General features: G+C 31.5%; 1 protein-coding gene and 1 long non-coding RNA gene across 4 annotated transcripts in view; one reads left to right on the top strand and one right to left on the bottom strand.

Moving 5' to 3' along the window:
- Positions 1–5,851, top strand: part of LOC118199410 (uncharacterized) — a 216,231-nt gene extending 210,380 nt beyond the window's left edge. For all 3 annotated transcript variants that reach the window (XM_085827724.1, XM_085827725.1, XM_085827723.1), the window contains one exon: positions 2,029–5,851. In XM_085827724.1, the coding sequence (XP_085683850.1) occupies positions 2,029–2,300 (272 nt within the window). In that variant the 3' untranslated portion in view covers positions 2,301–5,851. The remainder of the gene's footprint in view (positions 1–2,028) is intronic.
- Positions 1–17,294, bottom strand: part of LOC118199412 (uncharacterized) — a 163,273-nt gene that overhangs the window by 93,251 nt on the left and 52,728 nt on the right. The gene's annotated exons all lie outside the window — the stretch shown is intronic.

Raw genomic sequence — 17,294 nt, 5'->3', positions numbered from 1 at the left:
TCAAAAGAAACTGTTTGTAGACCACAGCTAACTGTGCCTCAGATTTTTACTACGTAGTAGTAAATAAAGATAATTTTCCGGAGGAGTATGAGTGGCCAAGCGGTAAAGTCGCAGAAAACAGGTAGTTCGACCTGGGTTCGATTCCAGGCGAATGGGCAGACTGCATAGGAATGTTCATAGTTTTCTCCGTGTGTAATTTGGATACTAGCCAATTTCCTTTATGAAGTCCTCCACGAAGGCATCCTTCCTGTTAGGCAGATAAGCTTAACGGGCTTTGCCATAAACAATAAGGAATTTTTTTTTACATTAAGTTTATTACCAATTGTTGCTCTTAAGTAATCGTTTTAACATCTTCCAGTCAATTGTAAATTCCACTAGTCTCCGAGCCTACCAGTGGCCGAGAGGTAAAATCGCTGAACACTGGTAGCTTGATGTGAGCTTAAATTCCGGCGAACGAGCTAGCTGCGTGGAAGCTTTTGTGGTGTCCCGCCTGTGTAACGAGAATATAAGTTTCCGGTAAAAGTAAATCCTCCGGTTTTCCTCATACGTAGAGCAAATACAAGTGAATGCATTTTAGAAAGTTTTTCTCGAAGACATTTCTACCATTAGACAGAAAGCCAATCATATAACTAGCTATTCATGGCCAAATCGTGGTTGTATTACAGTGAATACGCAGTTTTATTTTCTTGTGTTTGGAGGTACTTTTTGGAGACATTTTAACCATAAATACTTTCTTCCCGAATTTTCACAAATTTTCAGGTGTAGGAATAAATATCAGTTTGGGATTTCGCCAAGAAATCATGCCAGGTATAGGAGGGAAGGGGGGAGACTGCTAAATGGAAGATTTCGTGATAGCCGTCTTAGAAGTTGTTGATAAAGCGCAGAGCCAACTGTTCCGCTGACATAAATTATAAATAACACGATTTTTTATTAAATACAATAAATCTGATACTGCTGGCCGAATGAGTAAGATCTCTGTACATTGGCAGTTCAATCCTGGTTCAGATCTTGACGAATGGATTGTCTTTATTCCCTAAGCCGATCAGTCTTCGCCAATTTGAGCGAATGGCAAATAGATTTTCGTGTTTTTTTCTATATGTGATATGGATATGAAGCAGTTTCTCTTAAAGAATCTTTCTCACCTTCCTTTCATCTTTAAGCAGACAGCTTTCGAGTGTGTTGCTGTATTTGATTAAACAAACAAATAAGCAAGTTGATACTAGTAATAAATTTATTTATTTTTTATGTGAAATGCCGATAAAATAAAAACATGGTTTGGGTGTTAAAACAGAAGGTTTCAAAATTCATATTAGTTTCCAGCAAATACGAGATTATTGGATCTGTGAGACTTCATCAATGTAACAAAGTTAAGCAGTTACAGACTTACATCAGTGATGTGTCCATAAAGTGTCTTTAACGCATTAGTAATATGTTCATAAAAATGCTTTGCATGCATTAGTAATATGTTCTGATACTTTCTGATCACCCGCGCTCTCGCGGAAAGTTGACAATTCATTTTTGTCATTCCCGCCATTATATATATATATATATATATATATATATATATATATATAAAAGAGTTTGGTTATTGGTTTTATTTTATTGTTTTTAAGGGAAGGAATGCGTTCGTGGAGGACTTTCTAAGGGAAACTGACTCGTGTACACGTTGCACATGGGGAAAACCTCGAAAACGGCCATGCAGCCAGGCCGTTCGCGGGATTCGAACCTCGCACCGAGCTACCAGTGGTCAGCGACTTTACCGCCCGGTTGGGGGAAAGGGGGAAAAGTAATTCTTAAAGAAAAGAAAACCCCGTATTGGCGATATTTGCTGCTGATGGATGATTTTTAACTATGAACAGTACTCAAAGACATGTGGCTTGTCTTTTGCTTGAATATTCTTTAAGAAGAGGACGATTATACTGAAAACTAAAACCAGGAATGCAGCTGATTGAATGTATTGTGTACGTTATTCACATTATGTATTTTTTTAAAGCCATTGATTGCTGATTTTTTCTTTTTTTTTTCCAGAAAGAAAACGAGGTCGTCAGACATACACCCGTTACCAGACCTTGGAACTAGAAAAAGAATTTCATTTCAACCGCTACTTGACGCGTCGGCGCAGGATCGAAATCGCTCATGCATTGTGCCTCACCGAGCGACAGATCAAGATCTGGTTCCAAAACCGACGCATGAAGTGGAAAAAGGAAAACAAAGCCAAGCTGGAATCTGGTCTCATTATGGGTCCGGGAGGACCGGAACTTGTGCATCACCTGGACAGACCACCGATGACGTCCGTTTGACTAGATGAACCGGGGGTCGATCTTGATGTGAAACCTCAATGCAGATTCTTTAGCAACTAGCAGATGGGGTAGATGATACTGTACATAAATTCTGAAGGTTCCCTTCAAGAAACATTGCGTGAAGAGTCGCCATGCGTAGATGGCATGATGCTAGTAATTGGAATACCTTTCTTTAATACTCAAGATATCTATGGGCTGTGCTCGTAATTGTCTAAAATTTATTTAAAATTTTAAAAGTCATGTAAAAAAGAAGTGGTTCAGTGAACAGAGCTTGCTATCATAAAGTGATGCGCACATATTTATCCCCAGGAATTAATTTATAGATTCAACAGAAAGAAATATTGAAATTACGTTGTCTTTAACGTAAAAGGAAGTATGGCTAGCAAATATCTGCTTAGAATATTTGGGGATTGTTAGACAGTAGGATATTTCCCATCTAATAATTTTATATTTTAATATCGCAAGTAATTCAAATATTTCAAATTAAGCAATTTCTCAATCCTATATTCCCGAATGTTTTTAACAGTTTTATCATTTCTGTGTGATGGCATCTATCGCAATAATTCTTATTAAACATACTGAATTATTTGTAAGCTTGCTTATTTATTCATTCACGAAATTTCTTTCGAAATCAAAATTTTGATGATAAATATTCTAATTGCTATTTTAATTTATATTAATTTGTAGAAACAAATTAAATTCATATTAAGCTGTTCAATCGCTAATAGCCCCAAACTTAGTGATAATTTTATTTTAAGCCAAGCTACTGTAATACTAATTATTTTCGTTTGGTAGTTAACTAACTGTCTGACAATATCACGGAAACTTCATCGGCGATTGTCTGGTGCCTTCCCTCCTACTGTGAGGAACTTGGGGCACTGAACCATAAATCAAATTCGAATTCGCTCAAAGCATGTTTGGTGGACTGCTCACAAATGGAATTCAGCCCCCCCCCTTTAGCTTCTTTTAATGTACGCGTTTGATCTAAGCATTGAGAATGGGGATACAAAATGTGAAATAAAAAGCAGATATTTCTCCTCTGGATCTTCGACCCCCGGAACAAGGGAGTTGCGACGAAGGGGGAAAAGTAAAGAACTCCGTGGGTGCGAGTCCAGCTGGAATACGCGCCCCTCCCTCCTAGATTTCAGCGTCTTTTCAGCAACACTCTCAAGGGCCTGCAAAACTCTCCCTAGCGAGCAGGCAGAACTGTAACTCGAAATGTGCTGAAAGCAACTAAGTCATTTTTTTCTGTGTTTTTGAGGACTCATGGATTACTCTGTTCTTTCTTTTGTCCTGTAAAGAAGAGAGACTTTTAAATCCAGCTAGCTTCAGGCGAGAAAGTACTTGTGTAAGTTTATGTTTTAATCATTATCCTCCAGTTTATGTGATTGGCTCGTCTGGAACATTACAGTTGTTCTATCCAAATGTTCAAAAATCGAATGCTGCTAATAGTGTGGAAATAAACTTTTCGTTGTGTCCTTTTGACCACCAGAGGTAGTAACATGTTCATTAGCTTAATTTGTCAAACATACGCAATCTGTATTGGGAAGTGATGTGTTCAAAAAATGACTAACAAACATTAAGTATTGAAATTTTGAGCTTTTTTTTATGCGAAATATATTAGTATTTTAGGTTAATTATAGCCTAAATAGGATTTTTCTTAAGGAAAGCCTAAAACTGGAGGAAAATTTCATCTGAACCTAATGATTTCTAACAAAATTCGTGAATGATTCATTTGAACTGCGACCTGTTATTTTAATTATTTATATAATTAATTTTCGTGCACCATTTTCTTACATATCTGATAGAAACGCGAGTTGGTATGATTGATACACCCAAATTTCTTCAACTTGCCAGATGTTTGCTTTTTATAGTGATTATAATTCAGGCTTTCTTACAGGCTTTAGGCTTATGAAATCGATTTTTACTCTTATTTCTGAATTTAGAAAACTATTTTTTTAGAGTCGAGAAATTTTAAAAATCAAATGTTTTCTTACATTTTTTTTTTCTTACATTCCTTTTATTTTATTTATTTTATTTTTTCATAAAAGAGGTTGACTATCCGGTGATAACAAAAGAATGTGATAGCAAACGTTTGGTTAATTACCACCGATAATTAGTGCCAATATTTAACATCTACCTCACTTATATGCATATCATGATTCCTATTTGTTATTAGTTGTCTTAGTTTAACTCTTTTAGTTAAATTAAATTAGTTTAAAAAAAACTAAACTTCGATTCAACACTATCCTTCACAGACTCGAGGAAAAGCACTGTAATGAATTTTTTTGCTAAAAGTCTAAAAGTCTCTCTATTGAGTATGAAGATAATTCCAAAAAGATAATTAACTGAATAATACTGAATAAATAAATTACAGGCTTTTACAAAGGGCAAGGAAAAGTAAACAGATACTTTCATTATTTCAACATTTTCTTTGGTTTAAAAATTTTTTTTGTGTTTAATAAAATTAAAATTTCTTATTCTGTAGAAAAACTGTATATAGTATTGCTCTGTGTACTTGAAAGTTATTGTAAGAAATGTTAATTACTTTACCGAAAGCTCAAAAAGAGAACAATTCTTTTCTTTCCCCTATTATATGATAACTTTTACTCCCTGCCCTATCCAAGGAAAAAAGTAAATGTAAAAAAACATACCTATTTCTTTTAGAAATAAGGTATGTTAAGTCATTCGTTAGGTTTTTCACCCCCCCCCCCCAGCATTGCAACAAGCTTTTTTTTTTCTAAAAAGTTTTGCTACAGCATATTGATTGCATTTTATTTTTTACAACTGCATGTTTAATTCATTTTTTTAGTTAATTATTGCAAATTGAATTATAAATTAAATTATTAACTTCACATGAAGCAAAATATTTTCTAGAATGGACCATGTTGGAATTAAAGTGTGCTATCGATATTTCCCTAGATATAAAAGGAAACGCTTGACTCTAATAAAACAATTTACTGAAATTGTCAAATGAAGTTTCATCATTTACGAGTTTTATCCACGTTCCTTTTTTCTACTTTAAGTTCCTATTCTGGAGAAAGAGAAAGAAAAATTTCTTCTGAAAGTTATGATGCATATTAAATTACATGGTTAGGTGAATCGATGCGATTTTAGTGAGATAATTAAGACTGATAAGATCACAGAAGTTTTATTTTAGCGTCACGTTATAAATAATCAACTATAATATCAACTAAAAACTTAAGCGGGTATATTAGGATTCTTGCGCTTTTTGTAGTAAAATATATTTTATTTATCTCTTTAAAATTTAACAAGCCTGTTTGAATATTCAGTGTCTTTTATGTAAAACCAAAAAAGTATAACTACAGGAGTAGTATTATTGATATCGCATACAGATTTCGTTTAACGTAATAGTGAAATAAAATGAAATAACATTTACCTAATATTAATTCCACAATATATTAGCAGCATTCGAAATGTATGAGAATGAAATTTTTGCATAATCTTGTAATTAATGGTAATGTATGATGTTTGCGAATAATATGTACATAGTATAAACAAGAAAAGTAAAAGGAATTATCAGTTTCAAACAGTGTTTTATCTTTCAGTCTTTCTTATCATACGAAATGCATTGTGTATGAAACAAGTTTTCTGTACTGGGCGTTAATATGTCACGATCATCATTTTCCATGAATTATAATCAACGAATGGGAAGAACTGGAAATCTTCCAAAGGACCAAATGTTTAATTTTTCAAGAGTAATTTTCACTGCTGAAGCTTCCTTTGCATCTTTTCCGTTACAAGATAACATGCACCAAATAGTTTTCTTTAGAAAGTTATATGCTCTAACTTGATACTTCCACTTAGAAAACAAATTTTCGTCATCAACTCATTTTGACTGTAGTAAAATGTTTCTTAATGTATTTATAACATAATTTTATTTCAGCAAACAAAGAGGGGACTAAAATAATACACTTTGAAAACTTTGCAATATAAGTGTTTACTCTGCCCCTCCCCCCCCCGAAAAAAAAAGAGATCAATGCTACAAGGTATAAGAACAACATATTTAATTTAACGGTGGCCAGAAAGCATTGTTGGAGCATATATTTTTCTAATAAAAATTGTTCGGCCCATGTTGTCTTAAAAAGGATAAGATCCATTTTTTTCCGGTATGTGAGCTGAACAATCAAGATATTAAAATATCCATGGAATAGCTAATTATGTGGTTTATAATATAAGGTACTCACAAATGAAATAAAATACTCACATTTTGTAACATTACATTAATTTAAAGAACCAGTTTTAAAAATTTTATTATTTTTACTTATTTACGTTAAAAGTACATCTGATAAAAACAATACAAAATTCATTTTCTCAAGGTATAAGTTACAGTTTTGCAATTACTCACATTAAGCAAGATTGCTTTTCTTAAGGGATAAAAATCGAACATTTTTCTGAAAAATTCCTGTGTGTGAATGTGTGTATCTGAGTATAGCAGCTAGATAATACTTTTTTGTAGTTGTATTCCAATTACTTGTGCGTTGTAGTTAAGGCATAAATAAAATAGATATCACGTGCATTTTAATTTAAAAGTTTTTGTTTTCCCTGTAATTATCTCTCAAAGTTTGTATGGTATATATTTTTTAAATACAAGTAATTTTGATAACTATATAAGAATTTGCATATCAGTTTCAAGTGACTTAAGCGAATTATGTCGACTCAAGTGAAATACAATTTTTTTCTTAATATGGATTAATGCAGAAGATTCATTATTTTAAGGACATATTTTACTTAGTCTGCAAGAGTGGTCTTGAAACTTTATTGAGTCACGGAGCCCTTAGAACTAACTATAAGGATTTTTTGAGGAATCCCATCCTACCCTTAGAGGTGTCGGTGTATTTAATTACGGCAAAGCACACTAGGACTATCTGCCTAAGGGGAGGGATGCCTTCGTGGAGGACTTTCTAAGGAAAACTGGCTCGTATACACGTTACACATAGGGAAAACCACGAAAACGCCCATGCAGCCAGCCCGTTCGCGGGATTCGAACCTCGGACCAAACTACCACTGTTCAGCGACTTTACCGCTCGGCCGCTGGTGGGCCGACCCTTAGAGAAAAAGATCTTAAAATAATATTTAAAGCAGATCACAGTGTATAGGTATTTTATGTAAAGACAATTAAGGAAAAGTACTATATTTTTTATTAAAAAAAATTAATATAAAATAAATGCAACTTATTAATAGCATTAACTCGTATTCCAGGTGTCAGGTACCTTTTGAAAAAGTACTCCATTGTGTAACTGTTAACAGGTCGTCTAAATTCATTTTCCATTAGAACATTGCTTAGTTTTGCAAAACATTGCACGTCTTTCTCATTTACATACAATGACCATATGACCTCATATTAAGTTTTAGAACTAATCGGTAACTAGATTGCTATCTCTATATATTTTAGTTAATAAACACTAGTCAATTAATGTGGAGTGCTTTATAATTTTCTTTTCGAATTTTTATTTTGACTCGGTACCTTTGAGTTTGACTCACAGAACACCAGAGTTCCGTGAAATACAGTTTGAAGACCTGTGGTCTACAGGAATAAGCTGTTCATGCTGGATATAAAAAGAAAGGTGCATTTTGTCTCTCATCACATTGAAAATACATGCATACAGGTTGATTACAGCGTGTTTCCGAAACGAAGATTAGTAAAATAATGTTGCAAAATACATAAAATGTATAAATTTAGTAAGTAAAATGTAAGAGAATTTCATCTCCTCAACTGAAGAATCTGAAATGAGTCATACCTTAAGAATTATGTCTCCCTTAATTTGTTATAACTCTTTATTATTACTATTTAATTTATCACGCGTCATACCCTCGCTGATATTTTAACTTGAGGTTAAGTGTCTTATACTCCCCATTATCTCGGTAGATTTTTGCTTCTGAATTGTAAACAATAACCAAATGTTGAAAACAATTTGTATCGTTTTATTTTTGTATGTGGTAGAGTGTTTCTTCTGCCATCGTTATCTTCCCTATTTTGAACTAAAGTTTGTTTTAATCTTATTATATTAATATCGGTGAGTATTATTCTAATTAATTTTTAATTCATTTAACTTATTTATTCATTGCTATATGTGTTTGGAAAGGGATAGAAAATAAAATGCCCATCTTTTGCTGTTAGTGACATTTAATTCAAGCATCATGAGAAGAGCGTCTGAAAATGTTTTTCTTGAAATTCCTACAATTAGATAAAGTGCGCTAATATTTCATAACCGGCTCGGTGTTGAACTCTTTCGAAATTAGCAGCTTAAAAGCAGAAAATGCATTAATTTTAGATTTTGCAAAAGGGTATTAAAGCGCTTTCTAGCATTCCGGATTATTCAAAGATATATTTCAGATATATATATTAACGATAATTTATCATTCTCGAGTGTTAGATTCTATTTTAAAACCAAAGAAAACGCTCGTTCGAATACCCCAAATCGTATTTCAAAACTTTCCTCTCAGATTTATGCTGCAAATAATTAACGGTGTCTTAAGTGACCAATCATTTACCCTAAAGCGCGGCAGCAGTCAAAGAAAAGAAAGCTTGATATCTTGATACTGCTTAAGCTGAGGAAATAAATAACGCCGCTATTTATTTCTTGGGACGTTAATTTCCAAACTTCCAAATGGCGCCCTGTTATCTACCGAACTTTCGATCCTGATTAAAAAGGGAAAAGTAAAACGACTGTGGAAATCTCCGGAGGAATTACTCCTGGGAGGGAAAAAAAAAATCTTAGTTATCAACGACATATACTGGTATGCATCCATTTCTTTTTTTTTTTTTTTTTAACCTTTTCTTAGCGGTATATCCCATTTCTTAACAGCCGATGCATTTTTTGGGAAGGGAATTTTCTCTCGACATGGCAGATATTTTAAGCGTTCGATCGACGATCGTGGACTCGGTGAAAAATAGCGGGTTTAGCGGACTTATTAGTCAGTAGGATGGAGGAGGAATACGGGGGTCTTAGCGGTTGACAGTGAAAAACAGCGAGCGCTCCTGAGCCCAGGGCTGCGGGCCAGGGCGTCATACGTCAAGCGTGGGCTGCTTCGCTCTCCGGTTCGCCCGAGGATTTAAAATGTAAAGCCATGAAACCCACGGCATCTAAATCTCGGGGCGCCATCATCGATTCTTTACTTGGCTGCCATTCCGACATTACGGCGTTTAATGGCTCAATAATGCCACGCTTGGCACGTTCGGACTCGGCCCGGGAGCCCTCTTGCATGGATTAGGACCAGTAATCCCTTTTACAACAAGCATATAAAAATAAATCGCCAAGACTTTTCTTCGGCAAAAATTTCTTCGTATTTTTTCCCCTTCTTGATCCTCCATCTCATCTTGATTTTGCTATAGGTTTAATTTTTTGCTTTGAGATGCTTCATTTGTTTTAGCTGGTAGCTAAAGACAACTTTTTAAGCTTCGTGTTGTTGCCACTTCTACGTATTCATTCAGTTTTCGTACTTTTGCCAATATGAGGATTTATGTCTGGCACTAATTGCGCATAAATCTTGGTACTGTTACAATCAAAAGCAAAGATTATGTACTTACCGTCCATGCCGTAAAGTATACTCTACAACAGGCTCACAAGGAATTCTGTGTTTCGGGACTATAGAAATCTTTTATAATCTCGTGTATGTTTTTCTTACAGTACATTACAGAGCCTAATATTCCAGTAACCGTACGCAACTAATAATCTAATATTCTAGTGAACATAATTCATTTATAGGACATTTCTCTTATAATGAATTTCTTCCACTGGAATATTAGGTACAAAACATTAGGTTTAAATGTAGAATTGAAATGAAGAAAGAGACTATTAAAGTGTTGATAAAAAGGGCAAAAATAGAGTTAAAAATTTCCTTCATCTATACATGCTTACTAAGAGCTTTAGGTTAACTTAACTTTTAAGTAAAGATCTTTTAGAAATTTATATAGAATTCACGTGACATAGTATTTACTGCACATATGACAGGCTATATCCATTTTTTAAAAATCTTCGACCTAATTTTCTTTAACAGCATACAAAGATGATTGATTTTATGATTTTATGTTATGACATTTTGAAAAATGTCTAGTGTGTTTTACTCGTTCAAAATATAATTGTTTTTTATACATGCATTAAAACGTATTAGTTTCACAATTAATTCGAAAAATATGAATTCCAGATAATTTTTAGCCCAAAGCAGTGTTAGCCCAGAAGGGCTTCTAGTCTCGAAACGCATTTTCCATCGAATCACTATGGCTGGATCATTTTTCAAATTTTTGCCAACAAATATTATCGCCCAAACAAATATTATCGCCCTGTATTATATTAAAAAAAATTAAACAATGAAGAATCTGCAGAAATGTATGTAAGTTTCTCGCATTGTGAAAAATCAACGATACCTAGAGCTATCATATAAGACCAACTTGTTTGGTTATGCGGGTTGGGCTGAGCCCGCTACTGATACTGATACTGATACCTAGAGCTATTAAATTTTGAATAACATGGTCCTCCACCCGACTATGGGCACCTGGATACTCGAATCTTGAATTTCGAATTTCTTTTATTATCTATTTTATATTTTTTAAACTTTAACGTTTTTTTTTATTTCAAAGCGAGCAGTGGCAAAACGGTGTATGAAATAAAATATTTTTATCCTTTGCGCGCGAGGGAAAAGAAAAAAAAAACACGCTCCTTTGGACGTAATATAAAATGAGAAAGCTTTCAGTTTAGTGAATTAATTTTGGCCATTTAACCAAAGTGATGCATTGCTGTGGTCCTAAGTCTTCCTAAGTTTGCATTTTTTCGTTTATTTCATATTGAAATTAGCAGACAATCTTTTAAAACTGTCTTTCAAATGAGCATTCGTCTTCGTTAAAATATACAAGGTATAAATAATTCATAAATTTATTAATTTTTTAATTTTTATGCAAATTATGCATAAAGATCATACAACATTATATATATATATATATATATATATATAGTTAATATGCATGTAACGTTTAATAATATTTGAGATTTAATTTGCATTATATGTTTTTAAGAAAAATTTAAGTTAATTAATTACATATATTTATCTAGTACCAAAACTAGTTAGAGGTAACTTAACTTAATTACATTTGTGCTTGTTTACATTTCGCACAATTTATCCTGCATATTACGAACTACCTCGGTTTTACTATATTTTATAACTACTACTTTCTTTATGAAATTTTTAATTTCTTTAAGCGCATGACATATTTCTTTAATGATCTTTGCTGCTTGTAAAAGAGTCATAAATTTTTGGGAGGAAGCTCTTCGAGAAAAAATTTAGCTGTAGAGCAGTATATAAAAATTTTGCAGATATGCCATTTATGTGCTAGGTAATGATGCCCTAAGTCATTTCTCAGATTTTAGTTAGAGTATGGTAGATTTACAATGTTATTGTTAATAATACAAATAATTAACGTCTGAGCTTCTAAAAGAATTATAATGTGTTAACAAACAATAATCAGTTAAAATTACGATAAAATATTAATTTAAATTGCTTTTTGAAATACTTTTTGATTATGTGACGTTTATTTTTCACTTAATATTTACATGGTGGTTGTATAACGTGCATCAAATGTGTGAAGAAATTTATAATAAATTGTTTAATAAAACCTCAATAATTTTTGCCATACATTATCATTATAATATCCGAGAATCTGAAATATCTTGTTGAGTCTTGTGAATGTACTCTTTTTTTTCTGCCAATCAAGTTCTTTGCAAAACATAAATTTTAAAATTGATCAGTGTTTGAAATTTAATGTGATTAGGTAGAAATGAAGATATGCTTATCAAAAAGTATTGAATTTCGAATGAAAATTCAACTCTTAAATAAAATAAAAGGCAAGAAAATGTACATCCTTATCGACAAATGTGACACCTGTAATATAATTATGTTCTTAAATATGTTAGTTCTGTATAATTATTTTGCTTTTGGAGGGAAAAAAAGTAAATCCTATCTTTCACACGTCAAAATATTTTACTTTTATTATTACTGTGGGGTGAGAGGAGAGAGATATTAGTTTACTTGTTTTTGCTACATACATAAAAGGAAAAATATAAATATCAAACATGTGAAGATAAAAGGATTAAATACATTTTCCTCTCTTAGTCAGGTTTAAAAAAAGGCTCTGGTAAAGGTTGTTTTACAACATGTATTTCAATAATAGAAATTCTAATTATAACTTTTAATCACGTCTACTGGTGCGTCTGTATGGAAAAGTTAAGAAGTACTGAGAGCTGTTTTACTTCATGCAAAGTAAAGTAGTAATGCAAAATACCCAATAAATAAATATTGATAAATGCCCCCCAAAAACACTTTTCTGAGAAGTTTGAGTTAATTGTATGTATTTAAGTGCAAAAAATGAATTAAACTATGGAAAGGAGAAAGAGAAATAAAAAGAATGAGAAACCGTCAAAAATTACTTCTGAAAATTTCTATGAAGAGTCTGCATTTATTGAAATGTGCACAGAGAGTAACTGGAGATAAAATCTGCATTCTAACTGCTAAGTTTAAAAGGACCCCACCTACTCAAAGAAGACCTTGCATGTTATAATCCTATTAAATGTTATCAGCTTATTGTCATTATACCGCTCTGAATTGCATTTTTTAGTTAGTATGTAATGTTTATCATTGCTTAAATTCTAAAAAACGGAGGAAAATTACGTTTGTTATTCTTTTAAGCATAACTGTTATTAGAATATATTTTAGCACTATTTTTATTTCATGTTTCATATTTAAAAATTGAAATCTCTCTCTCTCTCTCTTCTTTTTCCCTTCTTTTCTCTCTTTTTCTCCTTCTTCTTTTTTTTTTTTTTCTTCTTCTTCTTCTTCTTCTTTTTTTTTTTTTTTTTTTCATTTACAGTATTTTTTTGTCCTTTTTTCAAAATCGTGTTTTTGGTGATTTTTTTGAGTTAAATTGATTTACTTGTTTCATTAATTTTAGTTAATTATAGTAACATTGTTTATCGCATGGGTGTTGATAAACAATTTATTCATTTTTTAATTTTAAAATTAATTTATATATTCATACCAGGATCACAAAAAATATGGAAAGCTTTTAAATGAGATCTTCAAGATAATTTTATATTTTAGTAGACTCGTGTTGGAACTAAGGTGTGAAAATTTTTCATTGCCTTTTATCCCTCATAATTTTCCTTTAAATCAGTTCTATTTTGATACTTGAGGCAATATAGGGGAAAGTGGTTTCTTCATTTTTTCAGGTTTTAGGTTGATACTTATATATATGCATTTTTGTTAATATGTTTAAGCATAAGATAAAATTTAATGAGCAAATCATATTCAAATGCACTTGTGTTTTGTAACATTCATTACATTTATGAGTCAAAGCAGATTAAAACTGCATAAAATAAATTAGTAGTTTGGAAATAAATAAGTAGTTGAATTCTTCATTCATAAATTGCATGCTTAGTTCAACATGCTATACAATCGTGTACTTACAGTAGGTTACACTGATTTATTGTTCTCCTTTATAATTCAAAAATCAGAAATGCAGAACATTGGTATCATCATATTGTGAATTTTTTTTTAAAATTTCCCTATCAAGCATAATGAAGCAACTTATTTCCTGAATATTAATGGCATTTTAAATCCCCTTCACTCTTAAATCCCCCCCAAAAAAAACAGAACAGTAATTTATCTTTTATTTCTTTATATTAATTATATCAAGCTAATCCAAGGAAAGGTGTGCAAATTCTTATAAGATTTCATGACTTATGAAATTAAGTACTTAAGTAAGTAATTTCATGACTTATAAGATTTCATAAGAAATTTCATGACCATTTTGTGATCTTACAAAGTTTTTATTGGATGAGAATTAGCATGTAAATCATACAATTCATTACACGCGTTTCATTTTCAGAATCTAAACCTATTTAAGAACGTTAGTCTGTGGAAAACTAAAAAAATATATAACTTAATTCATTTATTTTTCCATTTTCTTCAATACTGAAAATTATTTCTGTTACGAAAATTCCTGTTAATGAAACTCTTTTTATGCTGATAAAGAATTCCGAAACATTGTTGAGTACATTTAAAAGTTAGTTAAATGCACTTTATTTTCCTCAAGAAGTAATGGCACATGTTATTTTATGTAAACATTAACATTACTTTTTATAAGAGAAAATTGATACAAAAAAACTGCATCATTATTAACATTATTTTTATAAGAGAAAATTAATGTACAAAACTGCATCATTAAGTTTTTTTTTTACATGTAAAAAACTAAACTAAAATAAAATTGTTTTATACTTATGTCACTGCAAACAGAAATATTTAAGTGCTATTAATATCCAATACCCTAAAGACGGAAAGCGAAATCGACGGTCATACGGTCATAGCTGCTTGGGTGATGCGGTGTCTCTCCGCCGTGCCGTCGGTAGTTTCGCCGCTAGCATCCTGCCCTGAGAATTTCGCCGATGCCGCTCAATGGAAGTGTGGACAGTTTTATGTGCGTTTCATACGACACTTAAGTTACGCTCCCAAATTTTATTGCCCACTTACTTTCACTGCTATTCCATTCTTCCAGTGTCTCATAAACTGCGTCCTAGATGGAGTGGAACATGGCTGTTTTGTATGTAGACGACTAACAGGTTGTTTATGATTATTCTGAGAGAGTTCTTTTTTTCCCCGTGTCTTTGATGCTTTTCTTTTTTCCCTCTGTGGTTTTAAAGAGCCGCAAATGCTAGCGGCATTACGTGACGTATATCGGAAGATTTCGGAATGATAGTAATAAAATATCTTAAATGATTTATTTAAAAAATATAAAAATTGGTAAGCGGACCATGATTGTTTTACAGTTTCGGTTTTCTTTTTATTGTAAGTTGCGTTATGTACATAGTTTAAAGATAATAACGCGAATAGGTGCGGTTTCTCGTAAAAATGGAAGGTTATTTAAAATATGTTAACTATTTTAATTTCTCTTCAATTCTTAATTACTCCAGCTTTTTTAAAAATCTTTACAGCACATCATTTATTAAGATGTAAATTAGTAAAATTTTGTCACATTTAACAAAGTTGAAGTAATTTTATGCAAAATATATCTTTGCTGTACCATAAAAGTAAATTAAAAAAAAACCTATCATATATATTATATATATAATTTATAATTAGAAAACTTTAATATACCATCTCCAAGGAACAAAAATTCAATTAAAACCTTGAATTATTTAAAAAAAATTTAGTCAGTACTTTCATTTAGAATTTACAGAACTGTTTTTCTTCAAAAATTAAGTTGACATTAGCGCAGGTTTAGATTTGCCATGCCATGCATTTATTCCATCCGGAGTCAGATAACATTATAATTACTTCGTTTTCATATCAAGTAAGTACACAAAATCTATTTAATATTATTTTTATTGTTCATTTAAATACATGGCGAAAAACGAGTATTCTAGAATGACTCTAAGTATATTTCATACAGTATTACTTCCCGGCAGGGAGGGTGAAACTTTTTGAAATCATTAGGAATTGTAAATGCATAACCTGTAGAAGACCTACTGATAGCATTAGAAAAAAGGTGTGCGGAAACAAATTAGGAATTGTAAAATTCCGGGAGTCATTATCTACTATAGTATGGACCTTAGAAAGTAATATAAAGAGTACAGACACGTATTAAAAAACTTTTGCGGTGTTAAGGTATAATCTGAAAAATCAAATAACAATTCTTTTTTTTCCCCCCATATTTTGGAGCGATATTACTTTCTGTGTGCTATAAAAAAGAAGAAAAAAATAAGGATTTATGGCTTATCATACGTTTGCTCTCTTATAACGCATGATTGTTAAAAGTTTATTTAAAATAAAATTATCACTTCCAAGTATTCATTTAAGTTAGAGGATGGAAGTGATTGACTTATAGAAGTTATGTTAGGTAAAAAAGCGATTTTTAAAAAATTAGAAAAAAATTACAATAGGTCCCTCCCCGCCTCTCTAAAATCAAGCTATTTATTTTAATTTCTTAAAAGACATACTAGGTAACACAAGTATAATTTTTTACAAAAGCAGTATATTTATTTCTACTGTAAATTAACATAATTTGTTTTCTTCTTTTGTTCACTTTAAAATTTAAAATAATTTAATTTTGAGCTGAACAAGAAAATATAATTCTGATTACTGTTTTTTTTAATTTTTATCAAGCATTTACAAAAGTTGACTCAAGTTATACAGAATAACATTTATTCCCTGCTTAAGAAAATTTTGAAACAAGAAGCACAGAATAGGAGAGCAATATGTTTAAAATTATTCTGTACAATTTTAACAATATGTTCAAGTTACCCAGTGTTCAACTAAAATGAATAGTTTATAAACAGCTAACCTTCCATAACAATGATAACACTTTTTTTTTATAAATATAAATGCAATGGTAGATATTAAATTGGATTAAGGAAAAAGTTTTAAATAAAAATTTTTATATTGCATAAAACAAACCATTAATCGTACTTTCATACTTAATAATAAAGATTAAGTAATTACGTTGTTAGTGAACTTAATAATATTTACATACAATTAACAATGCGCTACACAATGTAACTACGCTCAACTAAATGTGGTTTATTAAAATGCAGGAAAAATATAAGTTGTTAAAGTAAAGGTTCCCCCTTCCCAAAGAAATTTGGAAAAAATTATTTATTTGTGTATTTATACAAATGCCAGACATTTGGCCATTATGCCATTAGTCTTGATCTTGCTTCCCAATACTTAAAGAACAGTAAAAGATAATAGTGCAGTGCATTCGTCAATATGCTCCTTATCCATGGATTATCCAGAGTTACAAACAGTACAATCCTTAAGTAGAGTTTTAAAAAGACGGGTATTCAAACAATCATGCCCAGTCAAAAGACGAAATAATGCCACGGCTACAATGGAATTATTTATTGATACCTTCAAATAACACTTTTCATTATTTCAGTTTTATTTATTTTTTAAGATATCTTTAAGTAATTAAAAGCATTAAAATAC

The sequence above is a fragment of the Stegodyphus dumicola genome, chromosome 12 (genome assembly GCF_044657685.1).
Source record: "Stegodyphus dumicola isolate Sdum_Otavi_A_Nest chromosome 12, ASM4465768v1".
Classification (NCBI taxonomy): domain Eukaryota; kingdom Metazoa; phylum Arthropoda; class Arachnida; order Araneae; family Eresidae; genus Stegodyphus; species Stegodyphus dumicola.
This window is presented reverse-complemented; position numbering and strand designations above follow the sequence as displayed.